Source organism: Epinephelus lanceolatus, chromosome 12 (genome assembly GCF_041903045.1).
Source record: "Epinephelus lanceolatus isolate andai-2023 chromosome 12, ASM4190304v1, whole genome shotgun sequence".
Classification (NCBI taxonomy): domain Eukaryota; kingdom Metazoa; phylum Chordata; class Actinopteri; order Perciformes; family Serranidae; genus Epinephelus; species Epinephelus lanceolatus.
Window position 1 is genome coordinate 10,741,804 of NC_135745.1, and position 23,023 is coordinate 10,764,826.

Below are 23,023 nucleotides of genomic sequence, written 5' to 3' on the forward strand. Positions count from 1 at the left end.
GCCCATTATCAAACACCTGAACTCTTTGCGCAGGTTAGCTTTTGCCCCTGCCCTACTTTGAGAGGTTTTTGTTGGGTTTTTTTCTCTTTCTTTCTTTCTTTCTTTCTTTCTTTATCTGTACGGTATGTAAGTATATTCTTTGCTCATTGCTATGTTCCTTACTTGATAGGCTGTTGTCATAAATGGGAAAGGAGATAATTGTCTGGCTGTTCGTCGGGTGCTGTTTATTAGGTTGTCTTTGTTGTGTTTTGTGCGTATTTGCATGTGTACACGTCCACTACCATAATATAGAGCACCATCATTTGTGTTTATATGGAGATAATGTTTGGATTATCGCAGATGTCTGGGTTGTTTTTGATTTGTTTGTTTTTCGTTTTTGTTTTGTGGCTGCTGTTGTTTGATGTATGTACTTCTGTTTTGTTAAATAATAATAATAAAAAAAAAAGGCTTTTTACGCAAAGCTTGCAAACTTGAAACACATACAACTAAATGAACACCCAATTTTTTCAAGTATCTGCACTCCACAATATTTCGCTGTTTGTCAAACAATATCGTGGAAAAATGAATCGTAAATCATGATAGTTTGCACACTACAAAAGAACATTAGACTCACTTTCAACTACAGCCAATAAAACAACTCACACAATATGAATATTTCTGAATCAACCAACTTCAGTAGCTTGAGGAAGAATACTGTGCAACTAAAGATTGTCAGCTTCTATATAAAGAAGATGTAATGTATGATTCAGGGCCAAATCTTTGTTTGACAGGCATACATGCCCTTACATTTGGCTTTGACAAAAAAATTTCAAACTATTTTTCTGTTTTTTATGCAGCATAACCACCTACTTGAAAAGTGAGTAGAGCTTTAGCCCTCGGAGAGCTGTATGATTAACTCCACATGAATACCTTCTTATTTGTTTAATCCTCTTCCATTTAAGTTCACTGATGCCACAGTCGGATCATTTCACAAAGTGATGGAAGCAAACTCATGTAAAACAACAAGATCAAAACATAATTTCATTTTTTTTATGATTGACCCGTCAAGTGATCCATCTCTCTTTTCTCTCTAAGTACCTTCTACAAAAGGAGCATATTCATATTAGCAGTATTTATATTTCTGCAAGAGCACGAGTGTCTTCATGTGTGCCCACAAAAACACAGACAGACAGACAGACAGACACAGCTGAGGTTAGGAAGGAGGTCAGGAGAGAGGGACCATCTGATGCCAGCAGATGGAGTGATGGAGGGAGGGAGGGAGGGAGGAGAGGAGAAGCTCAAAATCAGGACGACAAGACCAAATGCTTATCGGCTGTTCTTAAGGCACTGATTTCACTTTACATCCTGTCTGCTCCAGCGCATCCACCTTATGCTAGACTTTGGGGTAGAAGAGATAGTATGTAACAGAAAATATCCTATAACTGTGAGTTTGAGAGCGGCACATGAATAATTCAACTCAACATGCACCCCAAAGGTGTTTATTATTTACCATTGTTGCATAGTAATGATGAAAAAATACTTAATACACACCCATTTGGACAAATAGGGCAAATAAGGCCTCTCTGGATGCTCTTCTCTCTCGCAACTTCTCTGTGTTTTAACGTGCAGTTGTTGGACCCGTTGCAGCGGCACTATCTCAGAAACACATTTGCCTCCCTGCCACCTGAAGTCACCTCTGTCTCTCTCCCCGTCTTTGTTGTAGAATGGAGCAGTTCCAGGCGAACCAGTGAAGAAGGATGAAAACTCTCGGAGAGGGAACTGGGGCAACCAGATTGAGTTTGTCCTCACCAGCGTGGGCTATGCTGTGGGCTTGGGCAATGTCTGGAGGTTTCCTTACCTATGCTACAGAAATGGAGGAGGTATGCTTTTCAGTGTAATAGTGGTTGACTGAATGACTTTATTACTGCTGGCCAATGGCACGCCACATAAATGTGTTAGAGTACAATTTAAGTACAGTACTTTAAGTATATTTAAAAACAGACATTACATAATACCCACATTTTAATATATGCACTTGCCTTGAACAAGGAGTTCTCTGAGGTGATGATGAAGTTGAATACTGAAAGAATTAACCCGACCGTGCAGTGAAATGATGATGTCAGCACTTGCATATTTAAAACCTATCTAACCTATTTAAGACTATCTGTAAGTAAAAATTTTAAAGCTCCTTAAAGGAATATTATTGACCTGACCACAGACTCAAATGTAATGTTTTGGTGCATATGGTTGACTCCCAGTGGCTCTCATAAGAACTAGTGTGTCAAAACAAGCCTAAACAGTGCACAGGTAGAATATAAAGGAAAAAGGCACACAACTACTGGGCTGCAGCGGCTATTTATAAAACCATTACTGAGTTTGTGTGAATTATGCTAGAATCTAATTAATGTCTCAGCTAGTAAAGACTTGTAAATGGTTGCTAGGGAACTGTGCTGTGAAAAGCAATCAACGACTATGTAAACTGCAAGTCTTGTTAGCAGTGGAGGCTGTAACGGAAGTTATAGTTTAAGGGCGAAAACGTTGGATTCAAACTTGACTGTCTACATTTTGTAAACTGAACTCAACTGCACACAGAAGAAATACATGTGTTAGTTATATTCATACAGTTTAGAATGAAAGGATGACTGATTTTATTTGGTCACTAAGTCTATTGTCATTAGCATAGTAAATCGTAACTTGAGGTGTATTGTGTATTTTTGTGAAATGTAATAGAAAGTCTTCAAGTTCACATCATTAAAGTCAGATATGCCAGCTATGTTCCATAATAGGGCACTGCCACAATTGGATCATTTCATATCTATTTGATTTATGCGGCTGTCTTCACCAGCCCCATGACAGAGTCCATCTTTATTAATATAGCACTTATGGAGTTATAGCAATTATGCTGTCCAAAGTGCTTCATGGACCGAAACTGAAACAGCACAGAAAGAAATAGAAAAGACCAAAGATAAGATGTAGAAATTAAGACACCAACTGACAAGGCACTTTCAGTAAAAGCCAAGCTAAAAAGATGAAAAGTTTATTTTATGGCCACAGAGGTGGAGGCAGAGTTGCTCAGATCCTCAGACAGACTAGGGCCACAGGCAGTGGTGTAGTGGAGGGTATACTGGGTAAACCCACCTCTTTTCTGGCTGTTTACAGTATACCCACCAATAAGCCATAAAGCCATTGGAATATATAACAGAGAGTTCCCACTTCCTCCTTGATAACCCACTCATCTACCTAATAGTTCACCTATCTCATCAGCTCCCACCACACCACTGACCGCTACTTCAATCCAAACCATCTTTTCAAGCATTGAGTCTATTTTTGCTTAACTACATTATTGTTTATTGGGGTGTGAATGCTGTCGAAATGTGTCTGAGTGCATGGAATGAATCCAGCTGCTTCCGCTGACGTGCTACTTTTGCTACACAGCCACTGTATTTAATGCATAAGAACATGATGAGACAGACTATATTCAAGCCCTTGAAGTCCTCTGCCCTCTGGTCAAATGCATCATCAAATCCCTTGATTAAATACGCTAAAATGTGTTCAAAATAGTGCCAGAAATTAACTAGAATAGTACAAAAGTATAGTGAAAGGGAGTGAGTTTGGTCAACGTCCTGTAACTGTGCCTCAGACCTTTCCTTGGCATCTGTCCCACTTCACTTCATATGTTTACACTGCAAATATTTGGATTAGTGTTATGCATGTAGAAGACCTGCATTCTCGCACAAGGATTCAGCATATGTAGGTCATACATTAGCTCACACACAGCTGCAAATAGTGCAGCGTGGACACAAGAGCTGAGCTTTACCAGCAGGGTAACGATAAGGTTTTGGTATTATACAGTATCAGCTGGTTGCACCGACCCAGTTCGCATATGGACACTCATACGAAAGCGCGCGCGCACACACACACACACACACACACACACACACACAGACAGTCCCTATAGATGACTGTCTGGTTTCTGGTCCAGTCTGAACCACCAGAGAGTTGCTGCACCACTGAACAGCCTCAGCTGCACATGCAGTGACCTCTCTGCTCACCCAGGGGAGGTTGTTGTGACAGATGAGGTTTATGTTTCCTTTTTTTATGTTCTTTTCTTTGGCTTTAACTGATTATAATATTCAAATTCTTCAGGTTTTTTATATTTGTTTCCATCACATGAGATATCTAATTTATGTAATATATGACATTACTGTTGGGAAGTATTAAAGCATTTTTCTGTAGTTCTATACCATTCCACATTGCACATTTCTAATGCATCCATGTTTTTGATGATGATATGGTGTAATTGTCTCGCCATGTGATTTTACCTATGCATGTTGTAGTCAGAGATATCTTTCCAGATTGCTTTGTCATTCCCAGCCATGTCTTTCTATGGACCATAATCTGATTAACATATATTTACTGAAGTATCAGTAAATAAAGAACTTCTGCAAATTAGTTATTGCAACTGCCAGTTTGTCACTTCACGTGTGTTTGAAATGTGCCGTGTGGAAGTTTCTCTTTTTTTTTTTAGATTATTTTTCTGGGCTTTTGCCTTTAATGGATAGGACAGTGTGTGAAATGGGGAGACAGAGAAAGAGAGCGGGGACTGACACGCAGCAAAGGGTCGCAGGCCAGACTCGAACCCGCGACTGCTGAAGTGAGGCAATGCCTCTGTACATGGGACACTGGCACTATCCACTACGCTACCAATGCCCCGGAAGTTTCTCTTAAATGTTTTGCCTTTTTGGGAAACAGAATGCATGGATATCATTTTTAAATGTTTTCTTTGTGCTTAATATCTTTTTAGTTTTGTGATTTTTTTATTTGTTATCAGTCCAGTGGACGGTTTAAATTTGGGAGCAATTAGTTTGAGTGTAAAACAAACCAATCAGTATATGTTTGTGAATTCTTTCGGGCTGAAGAGTCATAGCATTTCCATCCAGTGTTGTTTTTTCCATCCATCCAAAGATGCACTTTATGGTTTCTAATATAGATTATCATCGACTAAATATGGTAAACAAGCATAGTAATGGTGTTTGATTTCATTTCAAACCTGATTTCTTTTTAGTTTAGAGAGTATGATTTAAATTTTGTTTCATATTTATTCTCCTAAGATCTTCCTCGTTATCAGTGTTTCGGTTCATTTTGTAGAAAGTCATTGTCATTTTCCAATGCCTTCATCTTTTCAAGTGTTAATTGTAAAGAAAAATGTCAACACACTGTAAATACATAACATTGATTGCATAATTTGTCTGATTTATTTTGTCTGGTAGTACCTATGAATCAGGTCCTTCAACATTCCACAACTTTTTTAACACTTATCTAGCTGTACATTGATCATTGTTTTTGACAGACTACAGTCCAGGACATGTTTGCCTACTAGGCTTCTATGCTACTGTCTGGAAAAACACAAAAGTGTCATCACATCAACAGTAATAAAGCCCTAAACATACACAAATTAGACATTAGAATAGTATTTTCTTTCCTTTTATATGGCCCAGTTTATGTCCCCTTGCTGTTCATATGCAACTTCCAGTTTTAAACATCGACCAAGACAGTGACTGAGTGCTTGTCTTATGCCTCTCCCCTTTCAGGTGCCTTCATGTTACCATACTTCATTATGCTGGTGTTCTGCGGCATTCCTCTCTTCTTCCTCGAGCTGTCCTTCGGTCAGTTTGCCAGCCTGGGGTGTTTGGGAGTATGGAAGATCAGCCCTATGTTCAAAGGTTAGTGTCAATGTGTTTGTGTACATAAATCACATGCAAACATCAATTTTGGGGGCAAAAAAACATTTTTTGCTTGAAAATACATGTTGGAGCCTCTTATTTGCGGTCATGGGTTAGTGTTGGGGTAAGGTGTCTGTTTGTTTGTGTGGGTTGTTGTGACAGGGCTGCCAGCTTTTCAGTTTATTTTGGAATGAGATTCAGTGTCTATGAAGTCAGTGCATTTTATGAAAAGGCCTTTTGTGACATATTTTTTTCAACATGATAATGATGATTTTTCAACCAGCTGTCATGGCATTAGTGCCAATAAAGCTCTGTCTGTCATGACAGTCACTCTCTTTACAGCCATCTGCAGGAGGTGTCTGCCTCATTTGCAGTCTCTAACTGGAGTGATATTGAGCACTGTCTAGCCACAATTACACATGGCAGATCCACAAGTTACATTTTGGGCAACCAGCACCAGACTGTTGTCAATAAACCCCAGATCACTGCTTGCTTAAGTTCACATCACACGTTTTCAGGTTGTCCTTAGGTATATACGTACGTACGTCTCATTCTTGTCAACGCAATATGTCAAGAATGCCCGAAGGAATTTCTTCACATTTGGCACAAATGTCCACGTGGACTCAGATGAACTGATTAGATTTAGGTGATCATAGGTCAAGGTCACTATGACCCTGCATCCATCTCATTCTCTTAAACACAATATCTCAAGAAAGCCTTGAGGGAGTTTACTCAAATTTGGTACACATGTCCACTTGGTCTCAACCATGAACTGAATTTGGTGGTTGAAGGTCAAGGTCACTGTGACATCACAAAACATGTCAATGGCCATAACTGAAGAATCTGCACATTGTTATGCAAAAACTTCACACAAATGCCTAGTAGGATATAGTGATGAAGTGATCTCATTTTTTATCCAAAAGGTCAAAGGCCAACTTCACTCTAATATCGTAATGTTTTGCAAATAACACTTTCCTGGCTGTTACTCAACGTCATATCTCGGGAACAGAAGTGGAGACATTTGGTCAGATACTGAATTGATGACACTAATCTTGGATGCCCTCTTTGAAACTGTGTACATTGTTTAGATCTTCTGTCCTGCCTGGGGTAAGATGTTTGTGATGCATCCATCTTTTCACAGACATGGATGTAAACTCCAACTGCAACTTGACTGGTTCGTGGAGGCATAGAAGTGCAAAGCAATAATTCTAGTCCTAAATAATAATATTACAATGTTTTTTTGCACATCAACACATTAAAAACAGTTCACACAAAAGTTCACAAAAATTGTAAATCACTTAAAACTTCTCACTCTGCTTATAACTTCTTTAGGACTGTTCTTTCTGATCCCACCTTGTGCCCAGGTGCACCACAGGTGCAGCAAGGGAGCCTTGCCAAGAAAATACCAAAAGTTCATTTGGCACACTCCCGATGCACTTAGTAGAGCGCACCTGACTGTGATCTGGCCATGCCGCTAGTTTCACAAAAACAGAGCCTGCAGTGTCCTTTTGTGTGCACAGAGCATCAACTAACCATTGACGTGTGGAAGAGATTAAAACAAATTCTCTGTGCAGAGAAATTACTGAAAGCTGCTGATTCCAAGGACAGACAGGATGGACATCTGAAACATCAGGCAGCACTTAACACATGTTTGATAAAATCATATGGTTTATCCTGCTGTAATATTGTTTCCATACAAGTGTCAGCTTTGTCAGCTGTATACTCTACAGTATGTGCGCATGAAGGTATCCAGGGCAGCCCATGTTTACAGTTACACAGTTTGTCACTGCATTAGAAAATGGGCATGTGGCATGAGAGTGTGTAAAAATTACTAATTGTGAGAGTCTTGCAGTCAGTGTGTGAGAGTTGGTCGCCCTTGGTTTCAGTATCTCAACACAGGAAGATCACAGATTTAAATATCACTCAACTTTAAGAGTTGTTGTTATCTAAGGATTCAGTGCATGATAAAAAAAAAGTTTAATTTTGAATTGAAAAAAGTTGAATTCATTATTAAAGATCCATATTCAGCAGCTTGTTGTTTTTAAAGTGAAGAAACTAAAACTTTAACTACTGTGGATGCACCTATGATGTATCAACCATAATAAAGGTTCTGTGTTCATAACAGAAAGCAGCTCCGTACTGCTATCGTAAGGATGCAGCCTCCAGCATGATGGTGACTCATCTTGTGCAAGGCTGTCATTTGCTTCACATTCAAATTCTAATGTTCTCCCATCCTGTCTTCTTTTCCCTTCAGGTGTGGGCTACGGCATGATGGTGGTGTCCACCTACATTGGGATCTATTACAACGTGGTCATTTGCATCGCCTTCTACTACTTTTTCATGTCCATGACAAACTTGCTGCCATGGACCTACTGCAACAACCCCTGGAACACGCCAGACTGCAGCGGGGTGGTGGGCGGCAGCCAACGGTTCAATGCCAGCCTGGCTAATGCTACCACAAACCTGGTAGCAGGGGTGTCAGAGGTAGTCAACCGCACCAAGAGGACCAGCCCCAGTGAGGAGTACTGGAAGTAAGTCTCTGGAGTCCAGCAGCAATATTTATTTATTAGTAAAATGAGCACTGGTGATCTGCATTGTGCAAGATTCTTTTCAGTATTGATCAACAAACCCAACATGCAGCCATATGGTCAAAAGAATATCTTTATAGTAGTTTTAGTGGGGCAACAATTCGTATGATAGTTCAGTTTAGTTTTGCCGAGTTATGCAAGTGATGTCTTTGGACTCAGGCCTATCATACTTGAGGTCAAAATTGACTTGCACCTGTAAGATAAGCTTGCTACAAACATGCCTCCTGTTTGCAGAAAGCATACAAATATTTGGACTAGATTTTACTGGAAAGTGACATGCAGATGGTCTCCCATATTGTCCAGTTTTTTGGCACAGCTGTATTTTATTGGTTCAACCACAAAGCATTTAACAAATGAGCTGCTGGGTTGTGTGTAGAAGGTCAATGAGGGTATATCCGAGTGCACCTGCTATTCATGTTCATATACAGTGGGTGCAGCTGCACTGTGTAAAAACAGGCTTTAGTGAAGTGAAATATAAATCAGTGGGTTGTGGTGCTCGATTATCTTCTAAGTCACATTACACAACTGGATGGGATGGTACAGAGAGACAGAGAGGGAGAGGATAGGAATGAGACAATTTTAATTGTTTCATTCACTCTTTCTCAGGTTGTTTCACCCAAACTAGACGAGTACAGAGCAGCCGTATAACCAACCAATTTAATGTGCCAAAAGCACATATGTTTCTGTGGTCTTTTTACAGCAGCATGGTATTGGTCGCACATGACTCGATCAAGGTCCCCAGTGTATCATCATGAGTAATGGCTCTGCAATTCAGATATAAAACGTATTTAAAATGCCCATTTAATTTGCATTAAGCGTGTATTATTTATGTAGAGGTGTATACAAGTTGCAGAGTGTTGAATTAAAAGGGTTTCATTCAGTATTATTTGTCAGTTGCTGCACATTCGTATTCTCAATGTCAGAGAGCCATTCTTCACCAAAGTACCATTACTTTGCCTCATGCTGTTATATCTTATTGCACCTGTCCATCCAACTTTGTACCTTTTATTGTGCATGAAAACAGCAAAAGGATGGGCAAAGTGCATTTCAAAGTCAGGACGACACCAATATCATCTCACTGCTCTCCTAAAGCACATGTGAACAAACGCAGAATGTGAGCACAATGTTTTTCTTTGGTAAAATCCTGTCCGGGTGAGCAAGCACTGTTAAGAGGGATGTTTATTTGGCTAATCCTTGCTAACAGATTATTCGCTGGCCTGTGTGTGGCATATAACACAGACTATACCTCACTTTTCATTGGCAGGCTTGGCATAACTGTTTTAGACCATTTATACCACAGAGGCCATTAAAGTTTGGATGTTCATGTAAGTAACTCTAATCCCGATTACAGCAAACCCCTAAGGCACTATAAAATTACAAAATCTATGATAATTAGCCACATTGTTTCGGCACTTATTCATCTTTCTGTCTCTGTTTATACTGACAATACTGCAATCATTCATCAGGCAGATGAGAAGATGAGTAGATTGTATAATTATGAAGTAAATTAGAATTTCCATTCTAAATAACACCATTAAATTGTTTTTCAGAGCAACAATGTTTGGGAAATCTAGGTCCTCATTTTTGTTATATGTTGTCACTGTCTGCGTCCCATTTATGGAATTTGAATTAGCCACAAACTCATTGATTCTACATTTAATAACTAGTAAGTAATAAAGCAGTGCAGACCACCAAAAAGTCAGTAAGCAATGATATTTCACAGAAAAACATTACCTTGTGGATGTCTTTGGTCATGCCTATAAGTATCACTTGCATTGCCCTTAGACGAGACAAATATCACTTAAAAGTCAGACACATTCCCATTATTGACAAGTCCATGGCTTAAAGGCCTCTCATAATGTATAGCATCTTGTGTTTGTTCAAGACAGAAGACGCTTAGTGGTGTCGTTAAAGGCTGATGTTGCCTTTTCAGTGTTTGCTAAAAATTAGAAAATTATTCCTCTTTAAAAAGAAAAGCAAGACCTTAAGTCTTAATTTCAAAGACCTGTAAATGTCAGATAGTTTAACGTCTGAAACTCTCTCTACCTCCTCGTGTCTGTCTCTGTCTCTGTCTCAGACACTACGTGTTGAACATCTCTGATGATATTGGGAACTTTGGAGAGGTCCGTCTTCCTATTCTGGGCTGCCTCGCTGTGTCTTGGTTTGTCGTCTTCCTCTGTCTCATCAGGGGCGTTAAATCCTCTGGAAAGGTCAGCTTCACTCAAACACACAAACACACACGCTTGCACACATGCGTAATCACACTCAAAGACATCGAGGCTTGACCATATGCAGAAACCAACCTAATATTCAAACTGTATCTTCAGTATTTCTACTAACATCACACTTTTCATGCACACAGGCATTCTTGACTCTTGTCACTTTGCTAAAGAAAATTACTACTTCCAACTGATCGTCACATCGTCTGACTATCTGTGTGTGCATGTGTGTGTGTGTAGGTGGTGTACTTCACAGCCACATTCCCCTATGTTGTTCTGACCATCCTGTTCATCCGTGGCATCACCCTGGATGGAGCCATCAACGGCATCAAGTACTACCTGACTCCACAGTGGCAGAAGGTCCTTGATGCAAAGGTATTCACTTTAACACATAAGCAGACAGATGAAGAGATGAACTAGAGATAGAAATTTCCTTTTCACTACCTCTCACTGTGTATGGTTTTCTTTTTGTAGGTGTGGGGAGATGCAGCGTCCCAGATTTTCTACTCTCTGGGCTGTGCATGGGGTGGTCTTATTACCATGGCTTCCTATAACAAGTTCCACAACAACTGTTTCAGGTTGGTACTCCAGAATATGGATGAACAAAAACAAACTACACTAAAGGAATAATTCACCATTTTAGGATATACACCAGGGATGCACAGATTCTGAAATCTGGGTCATTATTGATATTTAAAATAAAATTTGGCCAGAATCAATGTTATTTGTCGTCATTGTTGTTGATTTTTTTTTTGTTGGTTTGTTTTGAAAAAATGCGTCCCCTGACTCATCAGTAGTGAGTTTTCTGCAACCTTTTGTTCTGAAGGTGTCCAGGGGAGGATCTCTGTTCATCCCAAACACGGTTTCTATTGTCCGTGGGACACAAGGATGCCTAAGCCTCGCTTTTTAGGCTGTTCAGCATTAATGTGACACAACAGAAAAACATCAACCACTGCCATCAGTGAATGTCATCTTATTGCCAATAGGTGCGTGGCAGTCAACAAGATATATATCGGCTGATACCAATGTTCAGCTGATAAATCGTAATATCACTCATAAGCCCCTTTTACACTGCCAGATTTTCTGCGAATATTGGGCCATTTTGTCAGCCAGCTGCGAGCGTTTATACACACAGAGGCAGAATGGCGAGTAGATCCAAGGCACCCAATTTTCCGCCTCGTAGGGTAGTCATATTGACGGAACCCTTTTAGTTTAAACAGACCGAGGCGGCCTCTCGCAGCGGGAGGGGCTGTTGATGACGCCACACGTGCGAGCCACTGGCGGTGGATAAACAGGAAACAGCTGATAGCAGGAATGAGCAGCTATTAGCAAGAGGGAAACGCAAACCTGACAGACCCTGTAAAGATGAACAACTGAGGAGACAAGGAATTGCGCGTTCTCCTTGCCCTCGCAAACGAAGAGGCCATTAACCGTCAGATGACGGGGACGGTGAAGAACGGGCCGATTTACGAGAGAATCGCCGCCTGACTATCGCAGCCTGACTAGCTGCGGCTTCCCTCCCACGTCACTGTTTACATCACATGCTGAGCTTGCTTTCTTGCTGAGAATTACATGAAAAGATTGATAACACCGTCCTATCTGTATGGCAAATATGTAGCTGGAGCCAGAATACAGTTAACTTACCTTAGCTTAGCATCAAGACAGCTAGCCTGCCTCTGTCATTGACCAAATCTGCCTAGCAGTACCCCTGAAGCTCACTAATTAAAATGCTATATTTGTTTGTTGAATACCAGCAAATACAGAAGAGTGAGAACAACACGTTGTTTTTTGAGTTCTTTGGTTTTCTGGAGGGTTATGTGCTGGACTACTACTGGGGCAGTGACCTCCTGGTGACCTGCTGTCACAGAGGGTTTGCCAGACAACCAGAGGAGACTTCAGGCAGTTACTGCTCCCAAACAAGATATCGTCCAGATCATAACCCCCATAAATACCATAGTGTGTCATTTTTACTCTGTGGTTTTTGGACGGATTGAACAAACGAAAAGTAACATGCTGATTAGCATTAGGTGAGCATTACGTGCTGGTGGGCAGACTTTTTTTCCTTACCTTTGGACAGACTCAAGCTTGCTGTGTATCCTCTGCTACACTGTTAAACTAATGGGCTGCTGGTTGTGGCCTCATATTTAACTCTCATGAGTGCCTAACCAAGCAAATGTGAAAGTATTCCTTTAAGAGATCAGATGAAACCCTCACAATAAAAAAACAGTCTGGTGCAGTCTTTCTAATTATGGCTAATGACGTAAAGGTCCTTTATGTTGTGCGCAGACTAATGCTATTATCAAGCAAAAATGTATACTTAACATGTCGGCCTTCCAGAGACAAAGACAGCTTGATGACCATGCATGTTTGAAGTTATGCAGCTGGATTTTGCAGAGCATTAAGAATGTGAGGCTTCTATAGTCACACTGTAATTAAAGCAGCAGTTACAGTGTAAGTGGCTGCCTCTGCCTGTGTGAATATGACCATGCTCATTTTGCTCAGGCTATGCTGCTGCAATGTGTCTGCTACACAGACCAGCATCTTATTATTTGCCCTAATCAGAGGAGCTTGGCAGAGGGAGTCAGAAGACGAAGAGGCGTGGGAGAAGAGGAAAGATGAGGTGAAAAGAAGGAAAGGGGAGTTGACAGAATGTAGAAAATAACCCACATGCTACTGGGGGCTTCAGTACAGAGGGAAGAGACAACCAATGAGACGAAAAGGAGAAGTGGCTTTAAGTTGTGCAGGCTGTATGACATCCCCCTAATGAATCAGGGCTGGACAGTGATGGAGGAAGTGAGAGGAGGAGGAGGGTAAAATAGTCAGGAGCCAACTTCAAGGCTACAGGTCTGGAAAGAGAAGGGGAAAGGTGAGATAAGGTTGAACAGGAGGAGGGACAGAGATAATGTTTTTTGGACTTGTGTTAAGAGGCAGGTTGCACTATGTTTGAACGCCAAGGGAGCAAGCGAGAGGCTGAGGAGAAGGTTAAGACGGAGGAAAGGGGACATAGGAGGAGATAAGGAGAGGAAAAGATGTCATTTACTCTCCTGAGCTTGTCTACACATGCCGACGAAGTCAGGGTGTTAGGGTAGTGGGGGGTGGGGGTGGAGGGGGCGAGGAGGGTGAAGATATAATTTGTTCGTCTGCCAGGAGCTTGAGGTTGTGCTATCTGCGCACACAGCTGTACAGCGGCCTAATCAGCTTGTGTTGTGCCGCTCCGTCCCTGTGGAGTCACTCTCTGCACTCCTGTAACACCACCAATTGGTGCACATGCAGAAGTGCAGAGAGTGTGAGACTAAGCGGACCTGATTGGTGGTTTGTGACAAGCTGAGAAAGGGACCAGCATCAAAGTTATCAAAGACATCCTCTGTGATAACTCTAACAGGAAGTGTGAAGACACAAAGCACTGTACGACCACATAGTTCCCTTGTTGAATTTGAACAAAGTTCAAGTCTGAGTCAAGGAGAGTAAAGATGAAACGGTGTTCTCTGCACATCCTCCAGCAGCATGCAGCTGAAACTGGTGCGTCTCAAAACAGGGACAGCAAACTTCAAGGGAAGATTTGTAGCTTTTAGTTGTGCCAGCAGACTACTGTGTCCTCATCTGAGTTATCTTGACTCAGAGCGTAAACTCTGATCTGGTTAGACTAAACCTGAGCATTCTCTGCTATTAATTAGATCTAAAGGTGAAGTCCTCCTGGATTAATAAGGCCATTTTCTACATTTCTCTTTCTATTTAGTATCATATACTGTACCCTTTGTGAGAGCACAAACAAACCATGGCTATATCGGTTTTCCAAACCTGTACCAGGAAATTGTGGCTCACGTAGAGAAATACTGTATTATTACTGAAAGTGGCGAAGGCTTTTGTGCCATTTTCCCTGTCCTTGAGACAAAAGTCTCAGCAATTCCATTGACCAACCTTGGATAGATTTGTCGACATTTGAAGGATTTACAAAGGTGCTGTTAAGTTTGGTCGTCATTTATCTCAGGAAATGACAAATAAAATTGCTATGCACTTATGTTTTATTTCATGCACCTGCAACCTTGTGGCACTTGTGTCAAGTGGAACTGAGTCTTGCGGCACTTATTCTTGAAGGCTTGTCCTTGATCACCTGGGACTTGGATTGTACCTCATTTGTACATTGCTTTAGGAAAAATGCCTCTGCCAAATGAATACATGTAAAGTGCATTTAATTTACAAGACATGTTGTTGTAGGTGTGGGCTGACTGATAGCTAATACCTAAAGTAATGGTACTATCATTAGCAATAGTAAGTTACAGTTAGATCACACACATCAACACTCTTCTCTTCTGTAGTTCAAGCCCTCTGTCCTCACTATGCTGCTGTTGGGTGCAGCAATAAATCATAAACACTGTTGTTGTTGCAATTAAGAATAGCTAGGACTGTAAGCATAAGGTTTGCTGAATCATTTGACAATGATGGAAATGTTGTCAGAAGTCACTTTCGAATGATGCATTCACCTCATAGTAAATCAGGACGCTACATGACAGGACATGAGAGCATTTCTGAGTGAAAAATGTCTCTTCTCTGGACAGGGACAGTATAAATGACAACATTGCTTGATTCACTGGTTTCAAACTGCAACTTTATCCCATTTTGTTTTGACAGATGAATTAATACCCAACATGTTTTTCTCCTTTTCTACAGAGACAGCATCATCATCAGTATAACCAACTGTGCGACCAGCGTGTATGCCGGCTTTGTCATTTTCTCCATCCTGGGCTTCATGGCACACAACCTAAACGTCCCCGTGTCAGAGGTGGCCGACCACGGCCCGGGCCTGGCCTTTGTGGCCTACCCAGAAGCCCTCACTCTGCTCCCCATTTCACCACTGTGGTCACTGCTCTTCTTCTTCATGCTCATCCTTCTGGGACTGGGGACTCAGGTGAGGATGGAAAATTCTACACTACATACAGACAGACTGTGCTTGCACCCAAATTTAGAGTCATGTCTAAACACAGTAATGCATCAACACTGAATGTGAATTACTTTTATGATATTAAATTCATGTTTGTGGTAAATATGACGATGAGTGCAAGATTGTTTCCTTTTTGTATTTGTGATGTTCAAGCTTTTTGAACAGTTTGACGTCTTTGTTAAAGGGACAGGTCACTCCAAATTCAAAAATACATATTTTCCTCTTAACTGTTGTGCTGTTTATCAATCAAGACTGTTTTAGTGTGAGTTGCTGAGGGTTGGAGATGGCATCCCTAGAGATGTCTGCCCTGTCTCAGATATAACAAAACTACATGGCCCCTCGGCTTGTGGTGCGTTAAGTGCCAAAAAATATATTTGAAAAACACAACAGCAGTGTCTCTTTCCAGAAATCATGACCTGGTTACTTAAGATTATCCACAGACCTTACTCATGTAGGAACCATTTTCTCTCTACTGAACTACACCCACTAACTGTATCACTGCGCAGAAGGAAGCGTGCATCCACAGCTAGCTCATCTAGCATCACTGAGCTAGCTAACACTACAGCTGAGCCAAGGAGGATGCCATTAATGTTTACATCTCACGCTGCCATGAGAATGAGCGAGTAGATCCATGAAAAGAAGAAGTAATTTTAGCATCTGCCCAATCTCATCTCTCATCTAATGTCTTTATGATGTCTGCATCCCTGTTCTTTAGTTCTGTCTGCTGGAGACTCTGGTGACAGCTATCGTCGATGAGATTGGTACAGACTGGATCATCAGGAACAAGACTGTTGTCACACTGTCAGTGGCCATAGCTGGATTCTTACTTGGAGTGCCACTAACGTCACAGGTAAGTCCCAGAGACATGAAAGACATGTCTTTGAACACAGTTTATTTTGTCTCATGGGGGGTACAGTTTTGATTCATTCTCTGGTTTGTCTATGCAGGCAGGAATCTATTGGTTGCTACTGATGGACAACTATGCTGCTAGTTTCTCTTTGGTCATCATCTCCTGCATCATGTGCATCTGCGTCATGTATGTTTATGGTAAGGAGGGAGCTTAAGCTGTTCTTAAACTGTATATTGCTGTCATTTCTCACATCATGAAAAGAAAAAAAACATGCCGTGACACACTAATATGTTACTTCCTATAAAAACATATTGACTGTGGTTTGCAATTTGGGTTTTATTTCTGGTTTGGCGGTTCACTCATCTTATCTCTATAGACAATTTGCCACACCTAGACATTATGATTCCACAAAGAGATTGTTTCAGCATAATAGAGTCTGAAAGCAGAAACATTTTCTGTCACCAGAACATTAGCGGTAAATGTCAGATTGTCTGTGTCAAGCAAGAGTGGAGACAGTTGCATAGGAGAGGAACGTTTATCAAGGGAGGCAGAAGTTTTCACCGCCTTGTCAGTACAAGGATTTTAGCATTATTAGCTGAAATGTTCTAGCTTTTTTAAATACAAAGAATGTGAAACTCACCATTATACACCCAAATTAAACAATCACAATAAAAGATTTCATTGTACATGAGGCAGATGTTAGCGCAGGCGAGCACACAACGCTGCCTTAGGACATGTTTTCAGTATTTGCTTTGAGACTTCTCTGCTCTTAATAACGTTCCTTTACATGAGCTGAACACTAATACACCTACAGTGGTGGATTTATAGTGTTAGGCCCTCAGTCTGCACTTTTTGTGGACACACATTTGGACACTGCATGGTAGCTCAAGCATACGTGCAGGGGGTATAGACAGAAAGACACCATGAATAGAAGGACATAAGGTGTGTAAATGTATGGATAACTATAACCTGTGTTAACACAGCAAGGCCTTTCTCTACAGGAACATACACAGGATTCATATTAAAATTAAGAAGTGGGTCATTACTGAGTGTATAATTTAAAGTAATATTCTTTATATTAATTATAATAATGCATTATATAAATAGGTGCCTTTCGAAGCACTTAAGGGCACTGTAGAAGACACAGTTAAAAAACAAGCAGCAGTCAAACAGAGCAGTAATATACAAAAAAAGGTTAATAGAATAACTAGGTATAAAATCATAAAGTCATAGTCTGTGCAAAACTCAATGGGAGTGTAACCATTAGAGCGTGAGTATGTGAATAATGGACTTTTTTTTTTTAACTTTGCTATGACCCAAGCCATGCATCAGTTTCTTGTAGTCCAATCAGGAGCAAATTCAAATCAGCCCAAGTCAGCGACCCAGAGTCTGATATCAGCACTGAGATGATCAAGATAAATAGGAATGTCAGTGGATACATTTGATGTAGGACACAAATCCATCTCTCAAATTTTTAACTTTTTTTTTTTAATCTAACCAATGGGGGCCCCTATACATGTGGGGCTCCTCGGCTGCTGTCTTGGTCACCAACTTCAGCAGAAATAGACACAACGGACAAAAACAAACTAGATAAATTTAGGTTCAAGAGGCTGACACAAACATCACTCCTTGACTTCTGTGTCATTATTAAAATGTAAAATGAGTAATAAAACTTTCATGCACACATATTTTCCTGGATAACATTTGTTTTCATCGCAGGTCACACGAACTACTTTAAAGATGTGGAGATGATGCTGGGCTTCCCTCCTCCTCTCTTCTTCAAAGTCTGCTGGAGATTCATCTCCCCCGTCATTATCAGTGTGAGTGAACGCACACGCATACAAACACACCTGCTGATCTGGGACCACAGTCACAGTGACGTAGCTATCTGAAGGACATTTAGTGTAAGCTAAACTTTGCACATTGTGAGGGACCTGACCTACATTTGAGCTGCCATCAACACTAATCTGTTTGGCTACTGTTGGCTTTGTTTCCAGTATAAACCTCTAAAAGCAAATCTTTCTGACTGGGAAATGGACACATGCAGCTCCTATCAATGGTATTTCCCAAGAAGGCGTATTAGTCCACTAAGCTGCTGGGCCAACCAAGAAATTCATTGTTGTGGATTACTGGTCAGATTTCAGGGACTTTTGTTCTCTCGCTCATTTCACTACACAGATTAATGCCCTGCTCACCAGGGTCTCTGCTCGAGCTGTGACTTAACTCAGTGCTGTTGGAAACAGTCATGAATTCTTATCATAATTATCTGCAAATTTTATGTTATAACAAAGATCTGTTTGCTGCTGATGCCAGTTTCTTGTCAAAAAAAGGAAAAAAAAGAAATTGGAAGTCATTTTTTTTAACAACAGAAACAGCAGCTATTTGTTTGGACAAATGTAATCAGGATGAGGAACTCTAAATGATTTAACACTAATTATTCTGGTATATATTATTGGGTTTTTTTTAACTATTATTGTGAATTTGATTAAATAGAGTATTAAATCATGTTAAGTTTTGTTTTCATGACCCTCTTTCTGCAGTATGTTTGATATGAGTTACACAGTGAAGAAAAACAATAAACAGTTTTTTTTTTTAGTAGCTTTTGTTTTCTGCCACCCCTCTGTATTTTTTAAATAAAGTGTAACTTCCATTAGCCCTTACTCATTCACCGTCTCTCTTCTGTCCTTGTAGTTCATCCTGATCTTCACAGTGATCCAGTACAAACCCATCACCTACAATGACTACGTGTATCCCGGCTGGTCTCTGGCTATCGGCTTCTCCATGGCTCTGTCCTCAGTGATCTGCATACCCATCTATGCCCTCTACAAGATCTCAAGGTCCCCAGGAGCCACCTTCAGAGAGGTACTGCCCCCCACAGCTGTTTCTCCTAATAGACTGAGCCTCCATGGAATTTCTTGCAATGTGTGGAACATAAATTGTAGGATGTAAACGGATCATCCCACTTGTACAATTTTCACCTTTATATAGCTGACACTTTTATCCAAAGCAACTTATAATAACTGACTTTATAGAGTGGTAGCCTGGCTCCCTTCGTAGTCACAAGCCAATTGGCAGTAGCAGAGCATAGTGGACAGGCTGGGGTGTATGCTTTGATCATGTCCTGGATGTAGGATGGGCCTGAGCCATTTGCAGCACGATAGGCAGGTACCTTATATACATATATTGTCTTGAATCGAATTCAAGCAGCCACTGAGAAGCAGTGCAGGGTGCTCTGTGGTGTGGGAGAACTTGGTTAAGTTGAAGACCAGCTGGGCTGCTGCAATCTTTACGAGCTACAGAGGTCGAAAGGCACACGCAGACCCATCAGCCAGTGTGAGTTACAGTAGACTAGGCATGAGATGACAGGAGCCTGGACTAGAACCTGCATCATCTCCTTTGTGAGGAATAGATGTATCCTCCTGATGTTGTTGAGAATCTGCAGGGGCGAGTTGTTGCAGAGGTCACCCAGCATCACACCCAGGTCCCTTGCCCTCCAGGTCAGGGACACAGTTCTCAATCATGATAATGAGGTCCTGGACAAGAGATGCCTCACCTTGAACGAGAAACAGCTTAGTCTTGTCAAGGTTGACGTTGAACCATGGCTACATGTCAAGAAACTTCCATATATCATCAAAACATCAGTTGTTTATGTATTTATTTAACTAATCTTTACATTTTCATGATAACCTGTTTATTTCCTGTACTGAAGGATTCCTCTCTCTTGCATTACTTGGCAACATGTAGTCTAGCTAAACACTGATCAGCTGATAGTAGGTAAGGATTTCATATGCAAACAAACAGGAGTTTCAAATTCCTGACCAATTTTGAAATCCACTTTCATCGCACACATGATGAGGATGAATACAATGCATCCCATGACCTCGAATTTATTATTAACTAGAAATAAGTTTTTTTTTAAGCCCTTAAATGGATAGTGCACCCAAAAATGAAAATTCAGCCATTATCTACTCACCCATATGCCAAGGGAGGCTCAGGTGGAGTTTTAGAGTCCTCACATCACTTGCGGAGATCCCAGGGGAGAGGAGGTAGCAACACAACTCCACCTAATGCAGGCTGACGGCGCCCCAGATTCAAACGTCCAAAAGCACATAATTGAAACCACAAAATATCTCCATACTGCTCGTCTGTAGTGATCCAAGTGTCCTGAAGCCCCAACATAAAAAGTTGTTTGGAAAAACATCATTTGAACTCTGTTTTTAGCCTCATTGTAGCAACAACAACTTTTTATGTCAGTGTTGCTACCCCCTCTCCCTTGGGATCTCCGCAAGTGATGTGAGGACTCTGAAATTTCACCTGAGCCTCCCTCGGCATATGGGTGAGTAGATAATTTTCATTTTTGGGTGCACTATCCCTTTAAGGCAGCTAAATTGACAATATGGATATAAATGTCAATAGTAGTCGGACTAACAGTTGAAGAGTGAGAGCTGAAAGCAGGTGAACTGTCAGCTGATGAGTACTCACCATAGACTGTATAAAAACAATGGATGGAGCCACTGTGATGTCACCCATTGGTTTGTGGACTCCTGTTTAGAAGCCTTGAGCTCGGTGTTTTGGTCATTGCCATCTTGCTTTCATGAAGCCAGCAGTGATTATATTTGAAAAGGAGGATGGAGAATATGGTACTTCGAGCTTAGTCCAAAGTTGATTCGATCAAGCTTAAACTCAGATCCTTAAGTACACATTCTTAGACTTGTTAAATGACCCCCCCCCCCTTTCAGTTTCCGCTCATATTGATGCTGCTTTGAATGACGTGTCCCTCTTTTTCTGTCTATCTCAGCGGTTGAAGTTTGCTTGCCGGGCACATCCAAAGTGGGGCCCTGCCCTGCAGGAGCACCGGACAGGCCGCTACGCCCCCATGGCATCCGAAGACACTGTGGAGGCTCGTCCCCTCAAGGAAAAGGAGGAGCTGAAGGAGGAGCTAAAGGAAGAGCTGAAGGAGGAGGAAAAGGATAGAAAGGATGAGATCAGCCTCACCATCCAGGGAAGCAACGGCTCCACTAACACACACAACAACCCCAACCCCAGCGCATAGACGGCACTCTGCTCTGTCAGCGCTACCGGGTGCAGCTCACGTGCCCCACCATCTCTTCCTCCCTTCTCCTCCCTTCTCCTCCATCCTCACCCCACTTTCCCACAGTCCTCTGTGGGGGAGATCCCATTCGCTGGAGACCTTTACATATTGTAAGGGCTTATTATATCTATCCTAACCTCTTCTATCTATCTGTGTGTTGTCTCTAGATAAACGAAGAAGAAAAAAAAAAAACAAAAGGAAGAAAAAATTGGGTCATCATCCAAAAGATTTGTGTGTATGTTAGTGTGTGTGTGTGTGTGTGGGTGGGTTGTTAATTTGTTACACATAATTTAATAATGCAGTTTGTTTTTCCTTTCATTTTTTTGTAAAACTTGTATATGTCATCTTCATATGCAGTTAGAGGTACAGTAGATTGTGAAGCTGCATGGGTTTGTTTTGTGCATGCAGCAACATAGAGACACACACTGTTCTCCTTTATTCTGTTAGCTGGGTCTGTTTGGGATCGGTGACTTTCTAGCAGCAGCGATTTGACAGCTGGAGACTTGTGAAGCGATACACAGTGGTGCTGTAGTAAAGAGGAGCAGGGTGAACTGTGCCTGAACTGGCCATTTACAGTTTGATGATGCTGGAAGATGGAAATCGGTTCAATTCTGTTGCCAGGAAAAGAGGCGGACACAGTCATTCACACCCGTACACTCACACTATTGTACATTTTACAGCACACAGTGACCTCAACCATAGTTGATCTCAGCTTAAGACTAAGCCTGTTGTTATTTTATGCTGCTTCTTATAAAAAGTTCGACAGAGCACACATATTTAACACCCGAGATGGCGACTCACACTTAGGGCTGATTTTCTGTGGAAATTTCCTCCATTTGTAACTTTTTTTTTTTCCACTAAAGCTGCTTAAACTTTGAAAACTCAGCAGAGAAATATCAGTGAACTTAAACGGTGCTGTACTCTCTGCCTCCACATTCACACACACACACACACACACACAGACACACACACACGCACACATGCATTTATTTAAATTTTTTGGACAGTAGAGATCCCAGTGCCCATTTCTCAGGGTCCAAGCGAAGTTAAACTTGGTTTCTTGTTGTTCCTTGCCTGTGGAAACCTCGTCTCCACTTAGGTGGCCTGTTAAGATTATAGGGACTGAAACCAGCTAACTTTCCCCGCTGTCGACAAACACCAACACACACACACACAAAAAAGGTGGATGCAACTCTGTATATAGAAGTGCCATCTTTCCTTAAGTCTTCCAGGCATTCTTTTGAGTGAAATGCATCTTGGGATGTAGTCTGTGAAGGAGGATCCGGGCGTGAGGACGTAGCTAGTGAAAGGATCGTAGGTGTGTCGTAGTCTGTGTCTCCTGTGGGTCGTAGCAATCTGCCCCATTAAGGCATGTTACCAAAAACATTACCTGAGTTACCTGAGTCCTGCACATGTTTTTGGTAACATATATACTGTATATCTCAGAAAGACTGGTATGGTGTCAGTCTCTTACAGTCAGTGGAACCTTTAATGTATTTACAGGCATTTTTTTTTTTTAGCTCTGAGCTAAGCTGTGCAGTGACTGGTGGAGAGACAGAAAGCAGAGAGATGCAGCTTGTTTCCAGATGAATACAGAATAAAGATCTTAAATGAATTATGTAGATTTAAATGT

At 41.2% G+C, this 23,023-nt stretch overlaps 1 protein-coding gene across 2 annotated transcripts in view; it reads left to right on the forward strand.

Annotated features, from left to right (window-relative positions):
* Positions 1 to 21,587, forward strand: part of slc6a9 (solute carrier family 6 member 9) — a 78,008-nt gene extending 56,421 nt beyond the window's left edge. For both annotated transcript variants that reach the window (XM_033649794.2, XM_033649792.2), the window contains 12 exons: positions 1,703 to 1,859; positions 5,571 to 5,702; positions 7,957 to 8,233; positions 10,368 to 10,500; positions 10,750 to 10,884; positions 10,984 to 11,087; positions 15,178 to 15,415; positions 16,164 to 16,298; positions 16,396 to 16,495; positions 18,018 to 18,118; positions 18,990 to 19,160; positions 21,097 to 21,587. In XM_033649794.2, the coding sequence (XP_033505685.1) occupies positions 1,703 to 1,859; positions 5,571 to 5,702; positions 7,957 to 8,233; positions 10,368 to 10,500; positions 10,750 to 10,884; positions 10,984 to 11,087; positions 15,178 to 15,415; positions 16,164 to 16,298; positions 16,396 to 16,495; positions 18,018 to 18,118; positions 18,990 to 19,160; positions 21,097 to 21,351 (1,938 nt within the window). In that variant the 3' untranslated portion in view covers positions 21,352 to 21,587. The remainder of the gene's footprint in view (positions 1 to 1,702; positions 1,860 to 5,570; positions 5,703 to 7,956; positions 8,234 to 10,367; positions 10,501 to 10,749; positions 10,885 to 10,983; positions 11,088 to 15,177; positions 15,416 to 16,163; positions 16,299 to 16,395; positions 16,496 to 18,017; positions 18,119 to 18,989; positions 19,161 to 21,096) is intronic.
* The last annotated feature ends 1,436 nt before the right edge of the window (positions 21,588 to 23,023 follow it).